Genomic DNA, 26,618 nt, shown 5'->3' with positions numbered 1-26,618 from the left:
AAAAACCTTGCCAAAGAAGATATATTGCTTTTACTCAATTGTCATGGAGATAGCTCATGCTCAATAATAGAAGAGAAAGGCCACTTACCAGCTATTTTCCCAAGATTTCAACTGCTTCTCATAGTATTCTTCAGCAGATAGAATTAGCTAAGTTGTAATGGAGACAATTTAGAATAAAATAAATCTTTATTTATTGTGCAAATACAGATTAGGATGGAGCGATATGGATACGATATGCCATAGCAAATCTAATTTTGTATTGCAATATCCATATAAAGTATAGCATAATACTTAACATTTTCTGGAAATGGGAATCGAAAATGTGTTTATAGATAAAATAGCAAGGTAGGTAAATCCATTAATTTAATTTCCTGACTAACCAAGGTACTTCCTATCGATGCAAAAACAATTAAATCAAACCTAACATTTCCAGAAACCAGTCATGTTTATTAATCTGCAACATTGCAAGGGTGTAATACACCAAGAAATAAAAAAAGAGATAGCTACCATATTATTCATCATCTTATCACAGTCATATTGCACAACTAACACTATTGGAGACATACAATTTGATCTGTATAATAAAATATAATCAAACAAAAGCAACATCTTTTTTTGTTTAATTGGGTACAAGTGTACAAAAACATGACATCCCCAAAAGAGCAAGATAGAGGACTTATAAATACATTGTGTAAAAAAAAAAAAAAAGCATTGTTGTGATTCTTGCATACAGATGTGCACCCATTTATTGTATATAATTCAAAGGCAAGTGAAGACCACATTTTCAATCTGTAATCACTATTGATAAACATTTTGGACACCAGAGCAATACATACAGTAATAAATACTATAATACATATGATTATGTACAAGTTGGGTTCATAGGCTGCATGTGTAAATGTTTTGGAGGTTTTTTTGTTTTCTTTTTACAAAAACACAGTTTCACTTTAAATACAGGGACAAAGCATTGTTTGACAGTTTGATAGAACTGCCAGCATAATGAAAAAAACTCCACATACCATTTACAGGATTAATTAAAATACCCAAATTATGCTTATTCATCTTATCTTAGTTGGAAAAATGATAATTCATTAAATGTATTGCACCGTCTATTCATTCAGAAATATTTATATGCTGTAAACAAATATTGTTGCATAGTTGAAGCATCTTTCAAATTACTTATTTATTGTATCCTTTCGGACAAAAAATTAATTCTAATACATTTCTGCATTTTGAAACATCAAACATTTATAAATGTTAAACACTGCACACCCATTTTGAGTGCTAACTTGTATCGAAGCACCAATACATCTACCAGTTTGAGTTTACAAAAAGTAGACTGAACAGTTTTGTCTTTTTTACTTTCACACACCAGGCAGCCATCAACATTTTGATAGTGACAAAATTACAACTATACCTTGGTTGGGGCATGCAGCAAATCAACAAAAGTGAATTATGAATAAAAGCAATACATCAGTGTGAAAATATATAGGCTTTAATATGTGGTTAACATAACAACTCAAATTTGAGTAATCCATATTATATTGAGTGACCTAGTGCAGTGACCTACTGCAAATAGTAGAAAAGTGTATTAGAAATACTTGAAGAAAATGCAGTATCACCCACATTTATATATTCAGCAGCAAAGTCAAAACTCCTACCAAACTACATCGCTAATTTTCTTTTGGCCAGTGCATCCCAACCTGGGTTTCTTTCTTTGGACAAATACAATCTCCTTTCTCCAAAGTAACCAGGACAGAGGATAAACAATACCACTCAATCAAAACGTTTTGTGGGGTTAAAATATAAAAAGGCAAACATTCACATACTAACACCATCCAAAAACAAACAAACAAAACTGTTCTTGCACTCATTAGTCGTAAGGTGGCAACTGTGACAAAGTTGCTGAAGCTGTCACTTTCTTTGCCTGTAGGTGGTGCAAATCACTCTTCAGGTCTAAACTGCTGCTGCAGTTACTTTTGCCTTTAGATGGTGCAGGTTGGACTGACCTGCATGTCTGAAACTGCCATTGCTGTAGCAACTGGATGATATTAGTGGGGGCTGGTTTCAGATGCTTAGTATAAATAACACCAACAATGCAATTTATGATTATATAAAATATAACTACTTACAAAGTTGTGTTATGTTCTCCAGGTCTGCAGTGTTAGAATATGTACATACTGTAAGCTGCACTGAATCAATAGAAATACCATGAGACAGTACATTTTATTTACTGCAGGTACATCTAAGAGTTAGCTACGCTCTGCTCTTTTAGTTTCCGTTCTATTTTATAGCCACATTGGGACACCTGTTTATACTGCAAACCTTTACTATAGTACTGTTTTTAATATAATAAATTATAATGAAAAACCAAGTGATTGTACCACATTTGTAATGTCATGCTCTTTCGTTCATGACACTTTAAAGTGAATAATGTGTTTTGTTCATTGAGTTCCTGTTAAGAATGGGACTCATTTCCCCCTTCACAATTGATCGGGGAGGTGGTGGTTCTTTTGTAGAAAATTACCCAAAAGCCTTAAAACACAAACTGCTCCTTGCAGATTTGGTCTGGTGCATTAGTGGCCATGACAACAAAACTCAGTTGGAACTCAAGCTCTCTCTGTGACACTGAAAGAAGACGGGGTTCACCCCAAACTACCTCACTAGTCTTGCTTCATGTGACATGTCCCAGGTCACTGTTTGTTGTGGTGCTTTGTCCAAAGCCATCTAAGTATCAGTTATTTGGTCACATTTGGACATAAGCCAGTCTACATACTAAACCTGAAACTGATATCAGATCATACAGATAAGTATAAAAAAATGATTTTAATATAACTCTTTGACCTGAACATGAGGTCACATTTAGGATTCACAGTCCATTATCAGAATAGCTGGTTTAAATAGACACCGCAAGCTGAGGATCACCTCTTGTTCCAGCATGATATGCATTCAGAGTAGGCTTAAAAAATGGCAGCTTACCCAGTAAAGTAATTTCTTTCAAAAATAAACCCTTTTATTTAAAACTGTGTTCCCAACCCAAATCACATAGTTTGTGTTAAAGCATCTGAGTCAAACATGTAACAGAGCCAAGAATGCATGAGGATAAGCTACAACAATTTGGTAAACACAAAAGAGGAATTAGTTTAAAAAAAAAAATAATAATAATTTGAAATAACAAAGCTTAAATAAAGACATTCTCAATTAAGGCAAAGTCCTCATTTTACACTCTACATTGAAAGCTGGCTGAATTGAGCCGACAGTGCCAAGAGCAATCTTTGGTTGTGTATAGAAGCATTCCTACGAGATGAATAATAGTGTTCAATAACCACAGCATGTACTACTAATTACTAGTGTCAGAACACAACCGCCCACTTACATGCTCATACCATCTTGTGATTTGGAAATCAAAGTGCAAAAACCAAACAACAAAAAACATTTAATATCCCCCTTGGTCTCGCTGAAAAACTTTACCTCAAATCACACCAAGGCAGGGTTGTAACATTTCATCCATGCTAATAACATCCTCCAAGTGTGTCTCGATTCATTTGAGTAAATTTTTCTATACCTGTAAACCAAAAGCAATGAACCTAGTTAGAATAAACTCAGCATAAGCAAAAAGTGTCACAAGAAATTTAAGATTTTTTTTTGCAACTTACAGAGCATTTGCTTGTGTCAGAAACAATGTCACTGAGTGAGATCACATCCTCAGAACTTTCTTCATACTGAGCTCTGCAAACAACAAAAGAGCAGAATAAGTGAATTCATACAGTATTAGACCCTGTTTACACGTACATGGTTATTTTTACAAATGGAGACATTTCCCTTCATTTGTGCCCTTCGTTTACACACAAACGGAGAATTCTCCTCTGAAACCGAGTCTTTCTAAAAACTCCGGCCAGACTGGAGATTTTGGAAATCTTCGTTTGCACGTTTGCATTTAAACTGAGACAAACTGAGGTTTAGGGAGCCGAGAGAGAGAAAGAGGACGTGATTGATTGCTGTTGTTGCTATTGTCGGGATTCTGATTGGCTAACATGGGCTTGAGCTTCTCGTTACACTGCCACCTACAGGTTTGGCGTGCTCTTGACTGCATTGATGGCATATATACACGGGTACATATAAACAAACACTTTTCTGAAAACTGAGAGGTTGAAATGTCCGTTTATGAAAATAGCCGGCCATGTGTAAACGTAGCATTAAATATTGGGTTATTGAATGTGAAAAAAAACAACAACCACAAAATACCTTTAAAGATATCATTTTTTTTAGCCAAGAGTTCAAGCTTTTATTTAAAAAAAAAAAAAAAAAAAAAAAATCAACAACAACACTATAATTTACTTGAGATTAGCAGGATGCAGATGTTTGCCACTAGGTGGCACTAAAGATGCTGAACTGCCTTAACACATGGTTATGTTTTGTTTTTTTCACCCAGCATATTTCCTTGGATTAGGATGGCACCAAGATCTTGGTTGTAGCTGTTGCCGTGTTCCTGCTGCACTCCCTGCTACGCTCTGTGGTGCCCTGCAGTGTCCTGCTGAACCCTGCTGTGTCCAGCTATGCTCTGTTGTGCCACGCTACATCCTGTAACACCCTGCAGTGCCCTGCTATGACATGAACTACTATGACTACCATTTGTAGTCACTGTTCCTTTATCTTTATTGTGACTATTATTTCCACTGTTCATCACATCCCCAACCGGCACCGTCAGACACCGCCTACCAAGAGCCTGGGTCTGCCGAGGTTTCTTCCTAAAAGGGAGTTTTTCCTCGCCACTGTCACACTAAATGCTTGCTCTTGGGGGAATTACTAGAATTGTTGGGGCTTTGTGAACTATAGAGTGTGGTCTAGACCTACTCTATCTGTAAAGTGTCTCGAGATAACTCTTGTTATGATTTGATACTATAAATAAAATGTAATTGACTTGACTTGACTTTCCTGAGGTTCTAGGTCAGGAACATTTATTCCATTAGTTCATACTCTCTGGCAGCCTTCACTCCCACCCACAACAGGTCTACCAATGAAATAGTTACACTTATGGTCCCGGTTAGTTCCAGCCAATAGCAGTATGAGAGGTAGGAATTGTTCACAGCCTTTGCAGATGGCATTTCTGTGGCTCAAATCTATGCCCAAAATCTTCTAGAAATTGAAATGCCTCATTCGCCATAACAGATAATCTTTACTAGGGCTGCAACTAACAATTATGTTCATTATCAACTAATCTGCTGGTATTTTTCCCTAATTAATGAATTACAAAAATGGTGAAAAGGTTGATGGAATCCTTTTTATACTGTGGTGTCTGGTAACACAGGCATAATTAAAGAAAATGGACTTGAATCTGAATCTGTTGGCAAACTGTAATAATCACATTACACATTTAATCATTAGTTATTAGACTTTATAATCCATGACATTACCAAACACATTTTAATATGCATGTACAGCTAAGGATCTCTTATTAAAGCTTTAGTGCGTAACTTTTTGATATTTATGAACGTCCGTTAAGTTCACGCCATTGCCAAATCTCGAGTGAATATAATTACCTCTTCTGAAGAGTCCATGTTTTTTTAATCCTCTGTCTCCTCCTTGTGTTACTAGCAACTACGTGGTGGAAGAGGGGGAGGGTCATGGAAGGCTTGTATCATGTGGACACGCCAACAGTTTTGTTGTCATTACTTAGAATTCCTCATGGGGGCAATAGAAACTACACACTATAGCTTTAAAATACTAATCTTCATATGTATTTTTCCTCTTACCTCTTGGTGGTGCTGTGCTCCTGGTCTTTGCTCAATGTGTTGTTTAAATCCACTCCCACTGACTTGTAGGCATCCTGAGAGTGAGGCAGAGGGTGGCTTGTGGAAGCAAATCCAGGGTTTTCCAAGGAGGAGGAGACAGCTGTTTCAGTAGCTGTTTCAGGAGCGGTGCCAACAGCGTCACTGGGCAGTAAGGTCTTTGGGAGGAGGTCAGGACGACCTGACTGCATGACTGGGTGGAACGGGAGGGAACCCTGTTAATACTGTGTTGTGAAAGAAGCACTTCACATGCTGGTACATGCTGCAAAACTAGTTTTCGGCACTCCAGCTAAAACTGAAATCCTATTTCTACTTCTTACCATTGTCTCCTTCAGTGTCTTCTTTGGTCTCAGAGCTGACTTGATGTTGGAGTAAAGGGTGTTGGCTGTTGCTGCTGGTTTGGGTCGACAGAGAAGGCCCTGAGCCAGCTGTCTTTCTCAAAGGAACATGTGCCACTAAACGGCGCTTCTTAGATGGCGAGGTTTTTACTAGATACAAGAGGAAACATGTTCATTAAGAGGCCATAATGTGAGACTGACATTATAGGCTCAATTTTGGTGTCAGTGCACAAATGCGCCCCAGTGGTAGGATAGGCGCGGCAGAGGGTGTGGCAATGTATTCTTGGTGCCAAGAGTGAGTGTGTCTAGTGTGACCAGTCCCTCACCCACCTGCTCAGCGTGTTCTGAAAAATGTATTCACTTTATTTGTAAAGGCACAACTACTGTACATAACCACCCCCTTTATTCAGGTTCAGTCCACCTTTCCACTTTTAATCCACGTTTTTGCAACCAGCTGACATGTGATCACACAGTAAAAAGTTTTATTCCAAATATGGTTGTAATGCCAGCGAGACAGCATGCACACATAGATACAATATATACTTACACGAGAGCTTCCTGAACACTACACTGCACATGAACTTCTGAAATCGTTCTGCGTAGAAACTCGGTCTGTGAACCGATACAGTATCCTACAGAAAAGGAATGATTACAGGGGTTACACATATATTTTAATTTAAAACATAATTAACTGAGGCTAGTGGAGGTACCTTACCCCATCGTGAACCAGAGCTTTCCACGAGTGTTCAAGCCTCTTAACTAATCTGAAAAACAACACATAGACCCTGGATTACACTCAATACTGTGCCTGAACGCATCCTATATAGACACAGACAGAGCTCTGAAGCAGCCGCTTCTCTGCTCACGTGCTGCTTTTGCGTAACAGGCTGTGTAGAAATTGTGTGCGTGTCACTAACTGAACGAGGGGTTTATAAATGTACATAAATATGTACTTTTTACCTATAGGACTGCAGAATGTCTATGATACCAATATACACCAGCAGCCGCTCGCCTTTTGAGTTTCGCGCTGGGATTCCTCCCGTTCTGTAAAATGAAGCAAAAAGAAAATAATTTAGTGCTCTGTCATGACTCTCAGTAAACATGACCACACTTTGGCCATTAAACATTGTCACTCACTTGTCCTCTGTGTCCAGTGATCCCATGCTCCCTGCCTCAGCCTGAATGGCCTCTATAGCAGTGCTGTACAGGGACTTTTGACCTTGTGGCCGCCTTTGGTCCACAGCCCCGGCCTCTTCGCTGGCTTGCTCTTGACACGCCTGATTTACATTGTGGATTCCCACCAGAAGGCTGTAATCCATGATCTTAAAACTTTGCAAAAGCTGAATGGAAATCAAGGAATACACCAGACCAGTCATTACAAATGAATTTGGAAGAAAAATACATTATGTGTATTCTAACAACAGAGTGAAAACATTGTAATTTCCCATGCAGGATTAATAGAGTATACATTATTATTATTATTATTATTATTATTATTATTATTATTATTATTATTATTATTATTACTACTAGACTATTAAGCCATGTGCATTACTCTGTAGCTCTTACCAGACAGTCTCTCTGGATGGTCTTGCAAACAGCACTGTACTTGTCCCCTTCCAGTAACAACCCCTCATGTATGTCCTGCATGAAATCCAGGTCCTTGTATGTGGGCACGGCCTTTTCCCTCTCCTTAGCTGAAGCCCTTCGCTTGTAGGTGGAGCCTTTTAGATCATACTTGAGGTGCATTTTTACGGCGCTCGGAAGCAGATTGTTCATGACTGCAATACGGATGTTCTTACCCGCTGCCTGGACGCAGTAGAGTCCATAAAACTTTGGTAATAAGGTCCGTTTGTTCTGGTTCAGGTTCTGAAGGAGAGCAGAGTGAATGCATGGAGGTAAGTAAAATAGTAAAAAAAAAAATTAAAAGAAGTATCGGTGCAACTGACAAGAAAGTCAAAGTGGTTGACTAGTAGTAAACTGAAAGAATTTTTTTTTGATGAAACAAATGAGTAAAAGTAAACACATTGTCCCACACACATGATGCAGCCAGTAACAAATACGCCACCTTAAATTGAAAATGTCCCCAGTTTCTTTCAAAAACAGTCTTACATTGCACATTAAGCAGGGACAAGCCAATAATGTACAGTAGAGCCAATATTTGGCTAGAGAGTGTCATTTCAAAATAAAATAAAAATGGTTAGGTGCCTTTAGTGATTCAACTAATGATTATTTTCATTATAGTCATTGATAATGATTCTCTTGATTTATCATATTGTCTATATGTCAGAAAATAGTGAAAAATGACCAAGGTGACGTATTCAAATTATTTTGTCAACAGTCTAAAGCCCAAATATATTCAGTTTACCTTCATACTGTAACTGATAAATAAAAGCATCAAATCCTTAGATTTGAGAAGCTATAACCAGTAATTGACATTTTTGCTTGAAAAAACTATTAAATCGATTATTAAAATAATTGCAGATTAAACTTCATTCATAAAGTTATATTGCAACAGCACCAGTGGTATCCAAGTCTTTACATTTAATGGTTAAGTGGATGAGAGAATAATGATTAGGAGTCAGTCCATAGTTTTATAGTGCGCAATAGCCATCTTATTCCTAAAGCCACTCATCAATTCTTACCATGAAGTATCCTGGAAGCAGTTTCTGCAGAAACTCCGCCTCTTTGTGCTGCACTGTCTTAATGATGTACTCATCATCACTGGAGACGTAGAAGAGAGATCCACTGGCCCCAGAGTTTGACAGCTCAATCAGCGGCTCATTACACAGAGAGTACTGTAACCAGACCAGAGCACAGTGGTTGGACATGTGGTAGAAACCAAACAACATAGACTTACAGGTTAAAAACAGGTCAGCTGTGCCTTTACATCAGCAGCAGCTCCACCCATATAGTGTCAACACCCCATTGTTTCACAGTTTCACTCTTTCCAGTTCCTCAATCATGGCTCTTCACAGCTCTGTCCCTTTCTTCAGAGCTATACTGTTCTGCTAGCACATTTTCTGAGTTTCACAGATGCTGAGTAAACAAGAATACCATGTAGTCATCAGGCCGGATGCCAAACATCTCCCTGAAGTAGCGGAAGGCCATTGGGGCGTACGTCTTGAACCTGAAGTCTCCATAGTGGTGAGCTGGTGTCAGGTTACTGCCCTCACTGCCAGTGAAAGACAGAAGAGGCAGAGGATTAGATCACAAACAAGGGAGGTTAAGTAAAGGTATAATAATGTAGGACAGACAAAACATCATCATCTTTTCCACACATCCTTGTTTTAAGATGTAAAATACTCACCTGGGAAAGAAGATGCTTTCGACCACTTCAAAGTCCTGCAGCAGCACGTCTCTCTCAGGTTTTTGGCTTAAGCTGCCCACCGTGTGCGTGATGCCTAACTGGATAGCGCCTTGCAAGGCGGATGATGTTGTCTGGAAGACAGAACAGCAAAATGACATGTATCAAATGACAAATGCCGTTCAAATCTGTCTTTTGTTGATAAAGTATTAACCAATGATAAGCAATCCCCACAATAGGACTTGGCAAGAAAAAAAAGCTCCTATTTCCATTTTCTTTTCTTTTTATACATTAACAGTTACTTGATTAATCGATTAGTCGATCAACAGAAAATTAATCCAGAGCTATTTTGATAACAGATTAATTGTTTAAGTCATCTTTTAAAACTCTAAACATTATCATTATTTCAATATCTTTGGGTTTTGGATTGTTGGTCAGCTAAAACAAGACATATAAAGATGTCACGTCTGATTCTTGACAATGTTATAGACTAAGCGATTAATCGAGAAAATAATAGGCAGATTAATAAATGATGAATTTAAATATGAGTCATTAATGGCTGATCTCCCACCTTCTTGTACGTCGTCTCCCCAGTGGGATCAATTCCACGATGGCCAATTGTTTTTTTCATGGCCGGAGACATGCTGGTGCTTGGACTCTGTCAGTACAAACATGGTGGAAGGGAAAATTACAAGAGGAAAATCACTCATTGCAAGTCTGCAGCGATATGTACTACTGTTTCAAAGAGGAAGAAACAGATGATGTGTCAGCTGTAAATCCTGTAAAGAAGTTTCCTAACTGACAGCTAGATTATGCATTTCCTCCCAACAAATCTGTTATTACTTACCTCGGGAGAAGCATTTTTTCGAGTCACAGTCGAATCTGGAGTGAAAAAGGTAAGAAACATACAAGTTAGAAAATAATACAGAAGGAGGAAAAGTTCAAAGTTAATCAATAAAATGCAATTCTCACACTGGCTGCATTAATATCACAAAACACAGCTTGAAACAGCTTCCACCATTCCCTTATGTTGAAAAGAAAGAGTGCAGCTTTGAAACAAGCATGCAGACACACCTCGTTTATTACCTCTGAGAGACGATAGTCTCCTCCAGAACTGACTCTGCAGGTCTTTGAGTGCAATGGGAGGAATTAGAAGTATGCTATTACTATCAAAGTGAGTTCATACAGTGCTAATGAATTTCCTAATCGCTATAACAAAAATGGATATTCCTGGGAGTCCAAAGTCAACATTATTTGCCAAGCTAGGAAGGTCTAATAGAAATGTTAGTGGTTGCATTATGGGAAATGTACGATCCTGAATATTTGGACCTTGACCCATACCAGGGCCTAAAAGTCAGAATAGTTTGGCCTTGGTTGCATTGATTTTGACCAGTCATCTTTTTATTCTGTCTCTTATGAATCCCACAACTTTATGGAAGTATAATACCAAATTGTTGGGGTTCCCCTTTTAAAACTTTGTTTTGGTAAATTGCCACATTTCCTCAGTTTTCAGTACACCTAAACTAACTACGACCCCCAACTAAAACTGATGCGGTCTATCATTTTTTTTCACCCACATTTATTTCCATGAGGAGACTAAATAGTAACCCCCTCATAACTCAATTAAGTTCAACACCACCACAAATTACAGCCTCCCAAAATGACTCTAAAGTTGAGTCAACACTTTTTTTCAACAAGCTTTAACAAAAACTGAAAACATTAAGCTTCATGAAAGTATTGGGCTGCTTTAGTTTTAGCTAGGCATGCCTAATAACCTGGCAATCACACAGGTTGCCTATTAAACTTTTTGTATGTTTGTACAAAATGTTTTGTATTTACAAACATCCATCTTTCTAGTGACTGACTGCTGAGCAGTGCTGTAGTACTTGAGGACTCAAGACGTTTTTCTACTGTCTTGGACTCGTTGGTATTTGCACTCAGACTTGACCTAGTCCAGCACTATATACTTATTTATTTATGAAGCTCGCTTGTTCAGAAAACAGGTATTGGTTTAATTCATTAATGAATTAATGGTTCGCCTGGTATATGCCTGGCTGCGTCGTATACCTCAATCATCCGGCTTCAATCATTTTCATTTTGGCCACAGACACAATGTCAGTGAGCACTTTGGATTCTTCAAGACAAGTGATAAATTCAAGAATGGGAACATATATTTTTTTTGTACGGAAGAGGATTAGGGCCACAACAAAATAATCTCAGAATTCTGACTTTTTTCTTTTACTTTAAAACAGGATCCATAATCTGAGCTAATGCCCATGTATCTGTATCACCTAGCTAAGTAAATAACTCTTGTCAAACACATCGGATCTATCCTTTTCAGGAAAAGGTGGTGTATAATATGATAGTAGCCTACTTACTACCAGAGAGGCCCTGTAGCCCTGGAGGCTCCTCTGCAGCTGTGGCCATTCAGAACTCAGACTTTGTTGTGGTGAAACTCAGATCCTAATTCCCTCCTGGACATCAGACGTGGTCAGATGTCTCTGTGTGACGAATTAAAGGTAAACACAGTGCATGCTGTAACAGGTTAGCAAAAATTTTTACCGAGGTGTCTGGATTGCGACATTTAACGAAACAGAGGCGAGGAAGCTAGTTAGCCGCTAACTCTAATTAAATTTTTCTAACTTTAGCCAAGCTAGTCACGCTAATAACTAACTAACAACACAAACAAACAAACAAACAAATAGTCAACTCACGCGACAATCTTGTGCAGGAGCTCTCGCCGTTTCCGGAGAAGAAAAAACAACAACTTTTCTCTTCTAAAGGCACTGTTTTCCCTAAAACTAATAAACAAGGAAGCAGTGCGGAAGCAGCAGTTTGGTGTTTTGCTCTGCTAACCACCAGAGCTAAAACACAACGTCCGGTGAAACCGTCTGTCAGAATAAAACACAACTTCAGAAGAAAACAAAGGAGCTGTGGCGATAGGTCTGGCAATACTAACCAGGCCTAAAGAAATACAAAAATACATAATTTACCATTATATTTAATATATTATATATAATGTATAACTACACACACAAAAAATAACATATTGAAAGAATAATTTGTATACCTACATACATACATATAAAACAAAGCAAATGTACTACGAAATAGCTGTGAAATACAGTATTTAGATCCTTTAATTAAGTAAAAGTCCTGCATTCAAAATTGTATTTATGTAAATTTACAGAACTATTAGCAGCAAAATAGACTTGAGTCATCAAAAGTAAAAGTACTCATTATGCAGGAGAATGGCTCACGTCAGTGTTGTAGTAATTATTATGACTAATGAGTTAATATGTAAGCAGCATTTCTAGTTGGTCACCTTCTTTATTTACTTTGGGGAGTTTAATTTATAACAAAGCATATTTTTGTAAGTTCATCATAGGCTGTGTATTTACAATCTTTAACTAGTAACTTATTCCTCTTAAATAAATACAATGGAGTATGCCTCTGGAATATAGTTGTATTAAGTGTGGAAGTACTGAGGTAAAATACAACTCCGTAGCTAGGCGGAACGAGGGAGAGAATACTATTGCATTATTGAATAATTGGAGCCCAGACGCAATTTTGTAATTTTCTAAAATTTAACAGTTTAAAGATCCAATTTTTTAACTTGTCAAGGCGGAAAAAAATTAAAAAGTGGATATTGGAACCCATTTTTCTGTTTTTCCAAATGTCCGTTTGTGTTTAGAAAATTGAACTGATAAGCGTTACACTGACCGTTAATGTGCACATTTTAAACTAATTTTAAACAGTCTTTCACTGTAAAAAATATTATTTTTGACTGCCCGAAATAGAAAGTGTACCATTAGTACACATGCAACATTTTATAATATTTATTTTTATTATTACGATCACAAGTCTGTACAAGACTGTATATAAAGAGTAAGACTGTTCTTAAGTATGACATTTGTATTTCTTGTTCCACTTTTATTTTGAAGCCAAACAGGAAATGTACCGGTCATTCTTTAGTTGTGGCCATAGATATCTATGAGTTGTGGCATAGCCCGTCTATTTAGACATTCTTTGGTTGTGGTCTGAAGCAAAGTTCACTTACAGTAACACCTCTATACATCCATGAGTAACACCTACAATTTAAAATATCTCAGTCAAACAGTTTTAAGTTTTTTTTTGTTTTTGTTTTTAATTCACATTGCTATTTAGGTTACGCAGCATACTTTTGTTATTGTTAATGTCACACACCCAATTATTACAGCCAGTAGCGACCTCTCATGGACACTTGTTTTATTGCACGTGTGAATTTTCTCTTTCAAGACTTAAAGACCTGAATTAAACCTGTTTCAAAAAATGTTTTTTATTTGAAGCTCCCAACCTGCTACCAACAAGTTCACAATCACTATCACTATCTTGTTCAGTAACAAAAAGCATGTGAGAACTTTTATGTCTTTATTTAACCCTTAATTTCTCAAAGAATACAGTGCATGTCAGAAAATGTGAAATCCACTCAGGACACAATTTATTTGGGCTATAACAGCACAACTCATTTTACATAGGGTGAACGGTAGTCTATATTTACAATGTTTCATATCAGGGATAGTTCAGGTATCGCCGAAAATTCCAATGGATGTCACTCATTTCAGCCGGATGTCCGTCACCTGCTTTTTTTGTGTTGACATTTTAAACTGCGGTCAATTTATGAGGACTATGGTTAACTGCTCCTCAGATCTCTGCAGGATCAATCGAGACAGCTAGCTAGACTATCTGTCCAATCTGAGTTTTTTGTTGCATGACTAAAACAACCTTTGAACGTACACATGTTCCACCAAAATAAGTTTGGTATCCGAGGCTATTTTGCAGAGGCACCGTTGCTCTGTCCGGCGCTTAGCAACACCCAAGACAATTGTGAATGGTTTAAAGAAATGCCAATATCCAGACCATGTTTTTCTTCCATCCTGGAATGCTGTGTGGACTAGCCAGACCCTCCTCCACAGTGCTGTGGAGGAAGGTAAGACTAGGTGAATAGTGGTAAAGTGGGACATTAAATGTCTTAGCCCCACATGATACTATTCTAAATAGCTTAATTGCTCCACTATACTATACAGAAGAAAAAAGAAAGAAACATTAAACACAGGAAGCATGACTATTCCTCAAACACACACTGATCAAACACCACATTTTTCCAGGCACTACTGTCAAACTGGGACATCTTTATTGTTTATTGTCTATGGCCTTGGCAGGCTGACCAGCACTGTCTTATCATACAGCTGTTATGTCTCCTGTCTTCCATGAAGGCACAAAGTTGAACAACTCCTCTGGGTTATGAGGTTATGTTGGACACGGACCTGAGGGAGACCTGGGGTACCATTGTCTCAGCTTACATGGCATGAGTTCGTAAGATGGAAATTCCACCACAGACACCACTTATTTGGGTTGTAACAGTGAACAATGACATAAAAATGCAATTAAAAAAACAAGTTTCCTGTTGTCATGACACAGCATGGTTAAAATACAGATCTGTCAAAATAATAACTGACTTCAGCTGTTATTATCCTTACTCAGCATTAACACAACCAGCATGCCCTTTCCTCCTCTGTGACCAGATCAGCAGGACACAGCAGTAATAGCTCAGCATTATCGTGTACATTTTTCTGATGCAGGTGATGAACACATTTATCCAATCTACCTCCCCAAAGTTACACAAGATCATTATTTTATTACCATTCTATGCGGTATATATTTATTTTATAACCTTCAGCAAGCAATTGGATTGAAGGTGAATTCTGGCTCCTCAGGGACTGGGGGTGCAGTGTAGCCTGGTGTTGGCTCGTAGTTTGGGTTTGGCAGCTCGCTGTCGAAGCATGTCCACCGTGCGTCTCTGCTGTTCTTACAGCACACATGTGGGTTGGTCATAGTGGCATACTCTTCCTCACAGAACTGGGACAGGGCTTGTTTCCACTATAAGAAAAAGATACTTTATGTCCAAAGTTGTATTTCATCTCCCTGTAAAAAGTACTTTGCATCCTCACAAATTCTCATCATTCTTTATTCCTTAGTTGAAGTTATTATTTTGTAAAAGAGTGATGCAGAACATTACACTACTAACAATTATAAAGAACAGGAATTAATTTAAAACGTTTATTGTCATTCATCTTTTAATCTGCCAATCTACTGTTGCTGTATGCACACGTGAGGTCCTTCTCTCACCATGTATCTATCTTTATTAATAATCAGATAAAAAGGCCATATATTCTAATAATAAATAATGACTTAAACCAATCTTGTCATTTATTCTTAAATTTGATTATATTTATGTTAAAATGCTTTGTATATTTCCTAAACACATTTGTTATTTATCTAACAATGAATCTTATCTTTGTGAATCTTCGGAAATATTAGTAATTACAGGAGGTAAATCACAAAGTATGTACATGAGAGAAATTATACATTTAACATATTACTTTATGTCAATGTCCCAAAGAAAGAACTAAATGCAAAAAGATCACAAAAAGCATTTAAAAATACCAGTTCTGAGTATATTTGTGCTTGGTGTTGCAGTTAAAAACATTTGCAAATACATTTTTTACCAGCACTATTTAATAGGTGGTTGGAATATTTTATGATATTACAATTGGAATATGCAGTATACTTCATAGTTTATCCAAAAACTGAAGTTGAACTGAAATCTAAAACTTCCTCACCTCAATATGAACATGATCAATAAATAACAGTTTAATATAATTCTGGCAAACATAAGCAGGGACTCACAGCTTGTTGGGCACAGCAGAGGATCTGGTCGCTCTGCTGTGCTACCTGTCCACTGCAGCACAAACTGTACTACAACTCCAGGCGGTTGATGGCCTTTCCACAGCAGCGGAAGTGACTGAACCCAGACCTCGGGAAGAAGCTGGATGGGTATCTGGGACGACCCTGACCTTGATAGCAGATGGCAGCGAGGTTTTGAGCAGTGGGACGAGCAGGTGGGAAAGGTACGTCAGGCTCAATGAGAGCCCTTCCTCGCCCTTCAAAACATAAAGCAACACAGAAGTTAACAATTGCAATTTGAAGAGTACCTACAGTACATTAAGTATAAATGGTCATAGAATCTAAAAGAAATTACCTCTCACATCTGCACCATGAAGAGTCAGCAGTGCAATTATCCAATATCCTGTGAGGCCTCTAATCAAAGTCATAGCTGGTTGTCTTGCAGGAGCTTGAGTTGCTGAAAGATAATTGTGACTGGATCTGCAGCCATCTTACATGGGCAAGGGGAGTGAGTCTGTGGGCGGGCGTGAAATGCTTGGAAGTGGTGGTGGAAAAGGTGGTGGGATTAACATAATGTTGGGATCTGTCAAGATAAAACCAAATTAGTTTGAACTTTGAGCTGCTGATGCATGCAGCACGACAAATAACTTGGTCTCAAAAGACTGCATTTGTAGGGGAAATAAATAATCCAACTCCATGGTGATACATGTTCTAATAGGCCTTTTTTATTGGAAACAGTTTGACCAGAGTATTAGACAAGTCACGAAGCCAGTGCCGTACTTTCTTCGCAGTTATAAGGCCTACGGCAATACATTGTCTTTGAGGCTTCCTTAATGTGTTCAGTGCCCCTGTTGTGCCAAGGATGATCAGCTTGGCGTCAGGTTACAATGTCAGACCTACCACTTTGGAAAATATGCCGAAAATGTCCTACCAGTATTTGGTCAGCTTCGGACAGCAGGCCAAACTTTGTAACAAGGTGCCATCCGCGGAATTACACTTATCACATTGTGATGAGACCTCAGGAAAAATGCTGTGGAGTTTACTTTAACACAGTCTGCACAGCACCTTCAATTTAATTAAGAATTGTCTGACATTTATGTAAGCCTATAAATCATCCCAGATGTCTCCAGATATCTCCTCACCCAGTTCTCTCTCCCATGCTTGTTTGATGGTTTCTGTGGATGGAGAGTTCAGGCTTTGTAGTCTATCATTTAAGAAAGCAATCATCTTTTTAGTGAAGATAGGAAAAGGGGGAGAGGGAGGGGATGACACGCAGGCCGCTGTCAAGGACTCAGCATACCTGGGGCGCATACTCTACTGGGTGAGCTAAAGGTTGCGCCAAGCTATTGTCTTTTTTTTGGTCTTTTTTTTTGACTTCAGACAAAGATCCGCTTTAAACGGTTCTGAGGTGTTAAGGTCTTTGATATAGTTGCTCAGTTGTCGGTACGAGTAAGATGTATGTTATGGGGAAAAAAACAATCCGTTTAACAAAGGCAACAAATAAGAGAGCATAAAGTCTTCATCCACCATACAAGTTTATTTCTAAGCTACAAAAACTAAAACTGTAGAGTCAGACAGATGTCAAAATGTCTTGCCCCTGAAAAGGGGCGATTGAAAAGAAATTAGAAGTCCAATTTCCATGTGCAATCAACACATTTCCTGCAGGATTTTATAAACATGAATGTTAAATATCAACTAACGAATAAAAAAAGAAGTAAGTTTATCTTGCACTTGTTTGACAAGTCAGTGATGCTTTGCTGACTGGATAAAGTGGGAAAGCAACATGGTACAGACCGGCAATTTATCAAAACAATTCTGATGTCTTTCCCAAAACTCAACAGACATTAGGTAAACTCAACCCCTGCTTTCAAAAACTGAGTGAGTGTGCTTTTTGTTATCAAGAGATGGTTCACACTCACCAATAAATGCTCAACATCTGCTATGTATGTCGTTATCTATAAACCGTGTTCCGACATGTGAGAGGAATGAAGGATGCACTCCCTAAAAAACAGTGAATCACTAACAGCTTTTCACTCCCTTAAATTCAAACAATTCTCACATGATTATTCCTGCTGTCTACATTGTGCTGTTAAAGAAGTGCTCATTGATCGAATCACTACCTTTTTTCAGCTACTATTAAAAGCATTTCTTATCTTTGTTTAATATTTAATATAAATTTATTTTTGAAAACATGAATCAGTATTTGATTGGTTTGTTCTGTGTTTCAGGTGATAGTTGGGGTGTGATACATATATGACCATTCAACACCCTTAACGTGCACTGCTATCACAAATGCAATCTGCATCTGTTAAATAGTGACTCATTTACTCACTCATATACTGTTCTTTGTTTTGTTATTTTGTATCCAAGGTCCTTGGACAATAGAGATTATTCCCCCCCACTCATATTTCTAATGCATCCTTCAGACTAGATTGGATTTTTACTCTTACCTGTACATTTTTAATATGTGGATGTAAAAATCCCACACAGTGCCTATTAATATAAAACCCCCTTGCGTTCACATTTATCCACTATCATCCACCTATATAAATATGTATGTTTCATTTAAGTCAAACTTTTGAATAGTCTTTAGAGGAAGCTATGCACGGCATTACACATTCTCCCACATTTAATTAAGCATCACAGTCAGTTGTGTCGCTAATATGTGTTTTCCATCCGTTCTCAGGCCTCTTAAGGCTGATTTATACTTCTGCGTAAAATCGACGCTGTTGCTACGCATGTAGGTACGTGAAGACACAAACCTACGCCGTAGCCTGACGTGCACCTCTCGAAAAAGGTAACTACACGTCGCAGCGACGCATGTCTCCTTCTCCATAAACAACATGAAATCAAGGAGAGGGATAACTTTTCCTGCTAAAGATTTCCCACTGAATCGGGAAATGAGTCAGGAAATGCAACGCTACCAAGCCACGGCCGAGCGCCGTGCGCCACTGCGACGTGTAGTTACATTTTTCAAGAGGTGCATGTCAGGCTACGGCATAGGGTCCGGCATAGACGCAGAGGGATCTGCAGGGGTACACCGTCGATTCGACGCAGAAGCATAAAACAGCCTTTAGGCTCAGAAACTCTTTTAACAAGCTTTAAACACGTGACAAGTTGATTAATAAGTGCCACGTGATTAATCGGTTGGTGATTTGGCATCTGTGGAGGTGGTGTGACTGGCACCTTCTCCCTGATTGGCTTTCTCTGCATCACCAAGACAAATGAAAGGGAATCAATGGAAATGCCATTTATCCAGAGCCTTGTTTTTCTGGTTCAGGTAAGGTTGCAAATATTACAGAAGAATTGATGTCCTGAAACAAATCTCTAAAAAGAATCTTTGAATTGTAAATCTGTTTGTAACAACTTACAGTGATTTTAATTTTAGTAGCTTTGATGCAAACTTGTGTGCTTTATTTGTCACAATCCTAAGATGCTCTGATGAAGGCTTCACGCCAAAAAATGACAAATGATTTGTTAGTCTTTTTAAATGAAAGTTTGTGGCGGTAAAAAAAAAACTACACTTGTAGAATAAATGAAAATTCTAGTGTTGCTGGACTTTTGACCTCTTTAGTCTTTTTCCTTTCTTTCTCCATCCACTTGTGAAGTGGGTGAACTTTAGGAAGAAATCTGTGCGCTACTTCTTGTAAATGTAAATTCTCCAAAACGATTCCAGACATGAGGTAGTGTATAGTACACAGTTTTATTACCACTGGAGTGCTGCCTGTTTTACTGAATATGCCTTTTGAGATACAAACACAAACTTTAGAAAAGTCCACTTCTGGTCCCTGTCCCCTGTCCCCTGTCCCTGATTATTCTGAATGATCTTGTACAGACAGCCATTATTTCATATATTTTTCCAAATATAGTTATTTAATTTTCTTAATATTTTCTTCAAGATTAATTCAAGACCCCAAAAACCTTTATGTATGTCTCCAAGACTTATGTTGTTGTTTTCTTAAGTTTTAATATTAGGTGGTTAATCTTAGCAATGTTTTTAGGTGTTTTTTGTGTTTAACAATGGAAGGGCTGGTGTACTGTCTGGTGGGTTTACTGCTGGTTGGTAAGTCAACTAAAGAAGGCAACTTATTACTTCTATCCATGCCTGAAATGTCTTCCTGAGAAAATAACATACTGTAGGTGTATCACTCAATACTAGTATGTAATATTCCTATATTTAAAGTTTCACACTGTCAGAACAATATTTTATTGCATTTAACAGTGATGGAAAGTAACTAATATACATTTATTTCAAGGACTGTACTTATGTACATTTTTTGAGGATATTTACTTAAGTATTTTCATTTTCTATTACTTCTACTCCACTGCATGTTAGAGGAACATATTATACTTTTTACTCCACTACATTTATTTGATAACTTTAGTCACTAATTACTTTGCAGATTCAGATAATGTATACAAAACACAATCAAAATATGAAGTATATAAAGTCATAAAAACGTGTGTTTTGTTAAACTTGTAACAATTTTTTTACATACAGTTCTATTGCCACATCATTTAATGATGTTACACTTTGGGGTTTTTCATACCCTTCTCTCTTCATCCTTGTGCTTTTCTCAGGACTCTGCTCTGCTTCACCAGCAGGAAAAGAGTTTGCCACATCTTTCATGCAAAACCTTGGGAGTGATGGTAGGGATACTCGCTTCTTGGTTGAGGTTGCAGCTCTGCCCTCTTCACAAGGCAGCACAAAGGTCAAGGTGTCTGCTGTGGGTGAGGTCTATGAGAAGGACATCAATCCTGGTAAGAGTGTATCATTTAAGCTACCTGACAGTGTAGAAATGAGAGGCAGTGGAAAGACCCATCAGACTGTGCTGATCGAGGCTAGCCAAGATGTCACTGTGATGTCTCTCAACTTTAAGCAATACACTGCAGACACCTCTGTGATTCACCCAGTGAAGGACTGGGGGACTGAGTATTATATATTCACTCCTTCCAGCCCTCAGAAAGACACCTTTAAAGAATTTTCAATCACCAACCACAAGGAGCCCAACTCTGTTGAGATTTTCCTGCAGGGCTCTGTCAGATTCCAAGGGAAATATTATAGGAGAGGAAGCAAGATGACCCTAAAGCTAGAGGCATTTGAGACTGTGCAGGTTCAGAGTCAGGATAACCTGAGAGGTACTAATGTAGTCTCACACCTTCCTGTTGCCGTCTCTTCGGGACAAAGCTGTGTCCAGAAGTACACCTACTGCAACCACGTCTATGAACAACTTCTTCCTGTAAACAGCTGGGTGAAAGAATTCATCATTGCCCCCCTGCCTTATCATAACATTTTTTCCTCTTCATAAGACAATGTTTTTGTCCAAGCATCCCAGCACACCAAAATAACTGTAAATGTTAATGGAAAGGTCCAGGGTTACTCTATGTTTGCAGGACAAACTCTCGAGCTCTACTCTGTGGCCTCATGCTATGTATTTGACATCTGACAAGGGTATCCAGGTCCTTTTTGAATTCAATGGGGGCCCTGATGATGAACTACAGTATTTTGATCCCTTCCTGATGACTATACTGCCCACAAGTCAGTTCAGTACTTCCTACTCTCTGGAGGGACAGGATGATTTCTACAACAACATCATAGTTGTGGCTCAGAACAAAGACTTGGATGGCATCAAAATTGACCCCACACCCCAGACTGTTAGCCTTAAGTGGCAAAAAGTAGATTGGACGGATTTCTCCTGGGCTGAGATATACTATAGCACTGGGGCAAACTTCTATCAGATATCTCACCCTGACTCTCCATTTGGAGTCTACAGTTTTGGTGTTGCTTATTCTAATGGTTATGGATCCCCTGCAGCTGCTGACCCAGCAGGTAGGTTAAATAATCACAATATAATCACACAATATAATGCAATCAAGTGTATAGCACAGCATAGGATAGTACGTTCACTACATTAAAGGTCCCATGGCATGAAAATTTCACTTTATGAGGTTTTTTAACATTAATATGCGTTCCCCCAGCCTGCCTATGGTCCCCAATTGGCTTGAAATGGTGATAGGTGTAAACCGAGCCCTGGGTATCCTGCTCTGCCTTTGAGAAAAAGAAAGCTCAGATGGGCCGTTCTGGAATTTTGCTTGTTATGAGGTCATAACAAGCAAGGTTACCTCCCCTTTCTCTTCTTTGCCCGCCCAGAGAATTTGGCCAACCCATGAGAGAGAGACATCATGGCGTTCAAATGAGCAAAGTGGCAGTTGGTCAAGGCCACACCCCCACCCTCCACCTTGTCCCCCCTCTCTCTCCTCCTCAATAGCTACAGACAAAGAAATGGCACGTTTTGAGGAAAGCTCATTGTGGGACTGGCTCTAGTGGCTGTAATTCTGCACCAAGGCTGAATTTCGGGAAAGACACTTCAGATACAGTATTAGGGGACCACTAAGGTCTTATAAAAGCATCCAAAGAGCACCATGTCATGGGACCTTTAAAGGGCGGCATAGCATATCATCAAGCACAACACAACATGTGTAGCACAGCATAACATATACAGTTCAGCATACCATAGTCATAGTTTAGCATAGCATTACATAATATAGTATATTGTAACATCACATACCATAGCATGGCATTGTGTGCTATAGCATAGACTAGCATAGCATGATTATACTATTGGCTCACAAGCCTTTTTAGAAGCTGGAACCAAATATCAGACATCTTAAGGAGATCTACAAAACATTCATTTTGGACCTGCCAACATTTTTTAAATGATTGATTTACAATCATAATTTTAACTTTCTAAAGGCTCTGTGGATGTATTCTTTTTTTCTCCATTATTTGTCTATGTAAAAAAATATTAATTGCACCTTTAAGTATATTGTAAAACAGCGTAATGTTGCATAATAATAAAACTACGTAGTATAGCATAGCTTAACATCTACTGGCATGGTATAATATAACAGTATAGTACAGTAAAATGTACAGTACATGTAAATGGTTAATTTGTCCTCTCTTCTTCTTACATTGTGTCAGAGAAACATGATTGCAGCACAATGAAATGTTCAGAAGATGAAGAGTGCCAGATGAAAGGAAACTCCCCAACATGCGTCAAAAAACTACCAGCCATCAAAGCAGGTACCTGCTGGGCCATGGGCGATCCTCACTATCACACATTTGACGGAAACTACTACAACTTCATGGGCATCTGCACCTACACAATGGTCAAGAACTGCCATCTGGATGAAGGTCACCCAGCTTTTGAGGTTGATGCTCAGAATGACCAACGTGCTGGTTCAAAAGTCACATTTGTTGGCAAGGTGGTTATTAAGGTGTATGGGTACACTATGACCATTGTGCGATCAGAGTTTGGCCTTGTCAGGGTAAGTAAGGTCTTTTAACAAACTGAACTTTTTATGTTACTTTTATGTTATTCACTTAATTCAAAAATATCAGTGAATATGTTTTAGATGAACTACACATTGTGGAATCTCCCCATCAACATGGGCAATGGCAAGGTGAAGCTATCCCAGAGCGGCCTGTCATTGTTGAGACAGATTTTGGCTTGACCGTGCAGTATGACTGGAAGGAGTATCTTGTCATCACAGTGTCAGGCAGTTTTTCTGGCAAGGTGTGTGGCCTGTGTGGCAACTTCAACAGTAAGAAGGAGGATGACTTAGTGACGCTTACTGGCTCACAGATGAGCAGTGTAGTGGCCCCGGGCAAGAGCTGGAGGGTTCCTAATGCAACGGATGATGCTCATTGTCAAGATGAATGCTCGGGCCAGTGTGACACCTGTGATAATGAAAGCTTTTTTCACACCCTGACTGCCAGGATGTTCTGCAGTTTACTCACTCACATCATGGATGGACCACTCAGTGACTGTAATGCTGTCATTGACCCCAAAGTCTTTCATGAGATCTGTTTGTTTGATATGTGCATGGGTGAGGGAATGAAGAACTTCCTGTGTAACAGCTTACAGATTTATGCTGACGCCTGTCAGAGGGCCGGCATCAAAATTCATGACTGGAGGCACCTCGCCCATTGTTGTGAGTAACTAAAGAGTTTTAGAAATATCTTACTTTTTGAGTTCCAACCTTATTCTGTGATGGTAACATATTGTGATTTTGTCTGAAATAGCTCTACCCTCATGTCCAGAGAACAGCCATTATGAGTTCTGCGGGCTTGCTTGCCCCGTCATTGTTGTGTCACTTGTGTCACTTGTGTCACTTGTGAAAACCCACATGCACAAAAGCTGTGTGGAGACCTGTGTCTGTGACGAGGGCTTCCTGCTTAGTGGCACTGAGTGTGTCCGTAAGGCCCAGTGTGGCTGCTTGTACCAAGATAAGAGCCTCTACATAGAGCCTGGAGCCTTTACTGATCACCTCTGTACCGAGAGGTGCACATGCAACAAAACCACCAAGGAAGTTGATTGTGAGAAACCAGGTTGTCCCCAGGGGTATGAGTGCAAGGTGATTGATGACCTTATCGGATGTCACCCGATGGCCTACGCTGAGTGCAGCATGAGTGGTGGCCCTCACTTAGAGACCTTTGATAGGCATGATTACAACTTCCAGGGCACCTGTGTGTATCAACTGGCTGGGGTCTGCTCAAAAGATCCTTCCCTGCAAAAGTTTGAAGTTTTTGTGCAAAATGATGCCCATGGTACAAGAGTTGGTTCTGGTGCAAAGCTGGTGGAGGTCAAAGTTTATGAAACTTCCATTGTTGTCTCAAGAAACCACAAAGGCTCAGTCTTGGTGAGATACATTGAAGCAAAGTTATCACAGTGATTGATTTTTTCATCTTGTCCAGTCTGGGATTAATCAGTCTTGTTTTGCAGATAAATGGAGAACTTATCAATTTACCAGTCAAACTCAAACGTAATTTCACAGTCTACCAGGTTGGTGACTTTGCTGAGATCAAGACTGAATTTGGCCTGCAAGTCTTCTATGACTGGTGTTCGACAGTTCATGTCAAAGTTCCCAGTATATATGCTGATGCCATGTGTGGTCTGTGTGGGAATTACAATCACAACCCCAGAGATGACCTGCAGTTAAAGAATGGCACGCAGGTGACGTCTGCAGAGGACCTAGGAAAAAGCTGGAGGGTTGCCAAGATCCCAGGCTGTGTTGATGGCTGTAAGAAGAGCAGTGACTGTCTCAGCTGTGACATCACCCAGAAAGAGAAATATGAGACAGATAGGTACTGCGGTTTAATACGAAAGTCCTCAGGCCCCTTCAGCAAATGCCATGCCATCAGACATCCTGAAAGCTTTTTTCAGAGTTGTGTGTATGATGTGTGCCTTTATGATGGCAAGAAAGGTTCCTGGTGTCACCATCTTCGCAGTTACACTTTAGAATGCCAAAGCAAAGGAGTCAATGTGTCCCAGTGGAGGAAAGATGACTTCTGTCCCATATCTAAGATGATGTTTCCTCACAACAGTCACTATGAACACTGTGGCAATGTGTGCCATGCAACCTGTGACACTGGGTTACCTCCCCCTGGCTGCAAGAAGCCCTGCCAGGAAGGATGGGTGTGCAATGACGGCTTCCTACTGAGTGAACACAAGTGTGTACCTGTTGAGCAGTGTGGTTGCATGCACAAAGGCAAATATTATAGGAAAGGGCAGAGTTTTCTGTCACCCGACTGTCAGCAAAAATGCACCTGCAATGGAAAGGTAAGCTTTATATACAGTAGCAATTCAATTACTGACCACGTTTTACTCTACCTGTTCTAAAAATATCACTGTTACCTTAGATGCATTGTGAGACACACTCTTGTGGGCCATATGAGACGTGTGCCCTGATAAAGAATGTTTGATCATGTCATCCAGTGGGAAATGGAACCTGCACAATAGCTGGTGATCCACATTACACAACCTTTGACAACCATACCTATGACTTCTAAGGCACCTGCACCTACACTGCAGCTAAATCATGTCATCTGGAGGGTTCACGGCTCAGAGACTTCTCTGTAGTAGTGGAGAATGAGAAGTGGACACAGACAGACCAGCATAATGTGTCTGTAGCCAAGCTTGTTGCTGTGGAGGTGTACGGCACAACGTTGGTCCTCCAAATGAATCAACTTAAAACGATCATGGTTAGTGACATTGTTTAGAGACTGTTGATTTTTCATCTATTCATTCATTTTAACTTGGACTTAATAAAAATAAAATGAGCTGATCTTTTTCTTTCTGTTCTACAGGTAAATGGCACCTTGACAACCATTCCTCTTAACCTCAATGAGGGACAAGTGGAAGTCTTCCAAGAGGGCTTTCACTATGCTATCATAACTGACTTTGGCCTGAAGGTGACTTATGATATGATCTACAAAGTTACCATCACTGTTCCTGGAAACTGCAAGGGCAAAACTTGTGGCCTGTGTGGCAATTTTAAAGACACTGAGATAGATGAGTTTGAGCTACCTGATGGAAATATTACCAAGGACATCCAGACCCTTGGAGCAGCCTGGAAAATGGCCGTGCCGGGGGTGGTCTGTGAAGATGGCTGCAG

The 26,618-nt window shown here is 39.1% G+C and overlaps 1 protein-coding gene and 1 long non-coding RNA gene across 4 annotated transcripts; both read right to left on the bottom strand.

Moving 5' to 3' along the window:
• Window positions 1-426: 426 nt before the first annotated feature.
• Window positions 427-12,293, bottom strand: LOC120570903 (phosphatidylinositol 4-phosphate 5-kinase type-1 alpha-like). 3 transcript variants are annotated; one of them, XM_039819548.1, is made up of 17 exons: window positions 12,149-12,293; window positions 11,813-11,935; window positions 10,509-10,562; window positions 10,282-10,316; window positions 10,006-10,092; window positions 9,438-9,568; window positions 9,185-9,302; window positions 8,773-8,925; window positions 7,697-7,996; window positions 7,265-7,467; window positions 7,088-7,171; window positions 6,843-6,891; window positions 6,675-6,759; window positions 6,110-6,277; window positions 5,754-5,982; window positions 3,657-3,729; window positions 427-3,565 (listed from the first exon to the last, which is right to left on the bottom strand). In XM_039819548.1, the coding sequence occupies exons 2-17, from the start codon at window positions 11,859-11,861 to the stop codon at window positions 3,560-3,562; spliced, it is 1,824 nt and encodes a 607-aa protein (XP_039675482.1). In that variant the 5' UTR covers window positions 11,862-11,935; window positions 12,149-12,293; the 3' UTR covers window positions 427-3,559. The 3 variants fall into 3 exon arrangements, with proteins under 3 accessions (XP_039675482.1, XP_039675483.1, XP_039675484.1); XM_039819549.1 differs by having other exon boundaries at window positions 10,521-10,562; XM_039819550.1 differs by lacking the exon at window positions 10,509-10,562.
• Window positions 12,294-14,308: 2,015 nt separating this feature from the next.
• LOC120571662 lies at window positions 14,309-16,704 on the bottom strand. Its single transcript, XR_005641256.1, has 3 exons — window positions 16,516-16,704; window positions 16,164-16,417; window positions 14,309-15,353 (listed from the first exon to the last, which is right to left on the bottom strand). It is a non-coding gene; the product is annotated as an uncharacterized LOC120571662 (long non-coding RNA).
• Between the last annotated feature and the right edge of the window lie 9,914 nt (window positions 16,705-26,618).

The sequence above is a fragment of the Perca fluviatilis genome, chromosome 13 (assembly GCF_010015445.1).
Source record: "Perca fluviatilis chromosome 13, GENO_Pfluv_1.0, whole genome shotgun sequence".
In the NCBI taxonomy this organism is placed as follows: domain Eukaryota; kingdom Metazoa; phylum Chordata; class Actinopteri; order Perciformes; family Percidae; genus Perca; species Perca fluviatilis.
The sequence above is the reverse complement of the archived record's forward strand: the minus strand, read 5'-3'. Positions and strand labels throughout refer to the sequence as shown.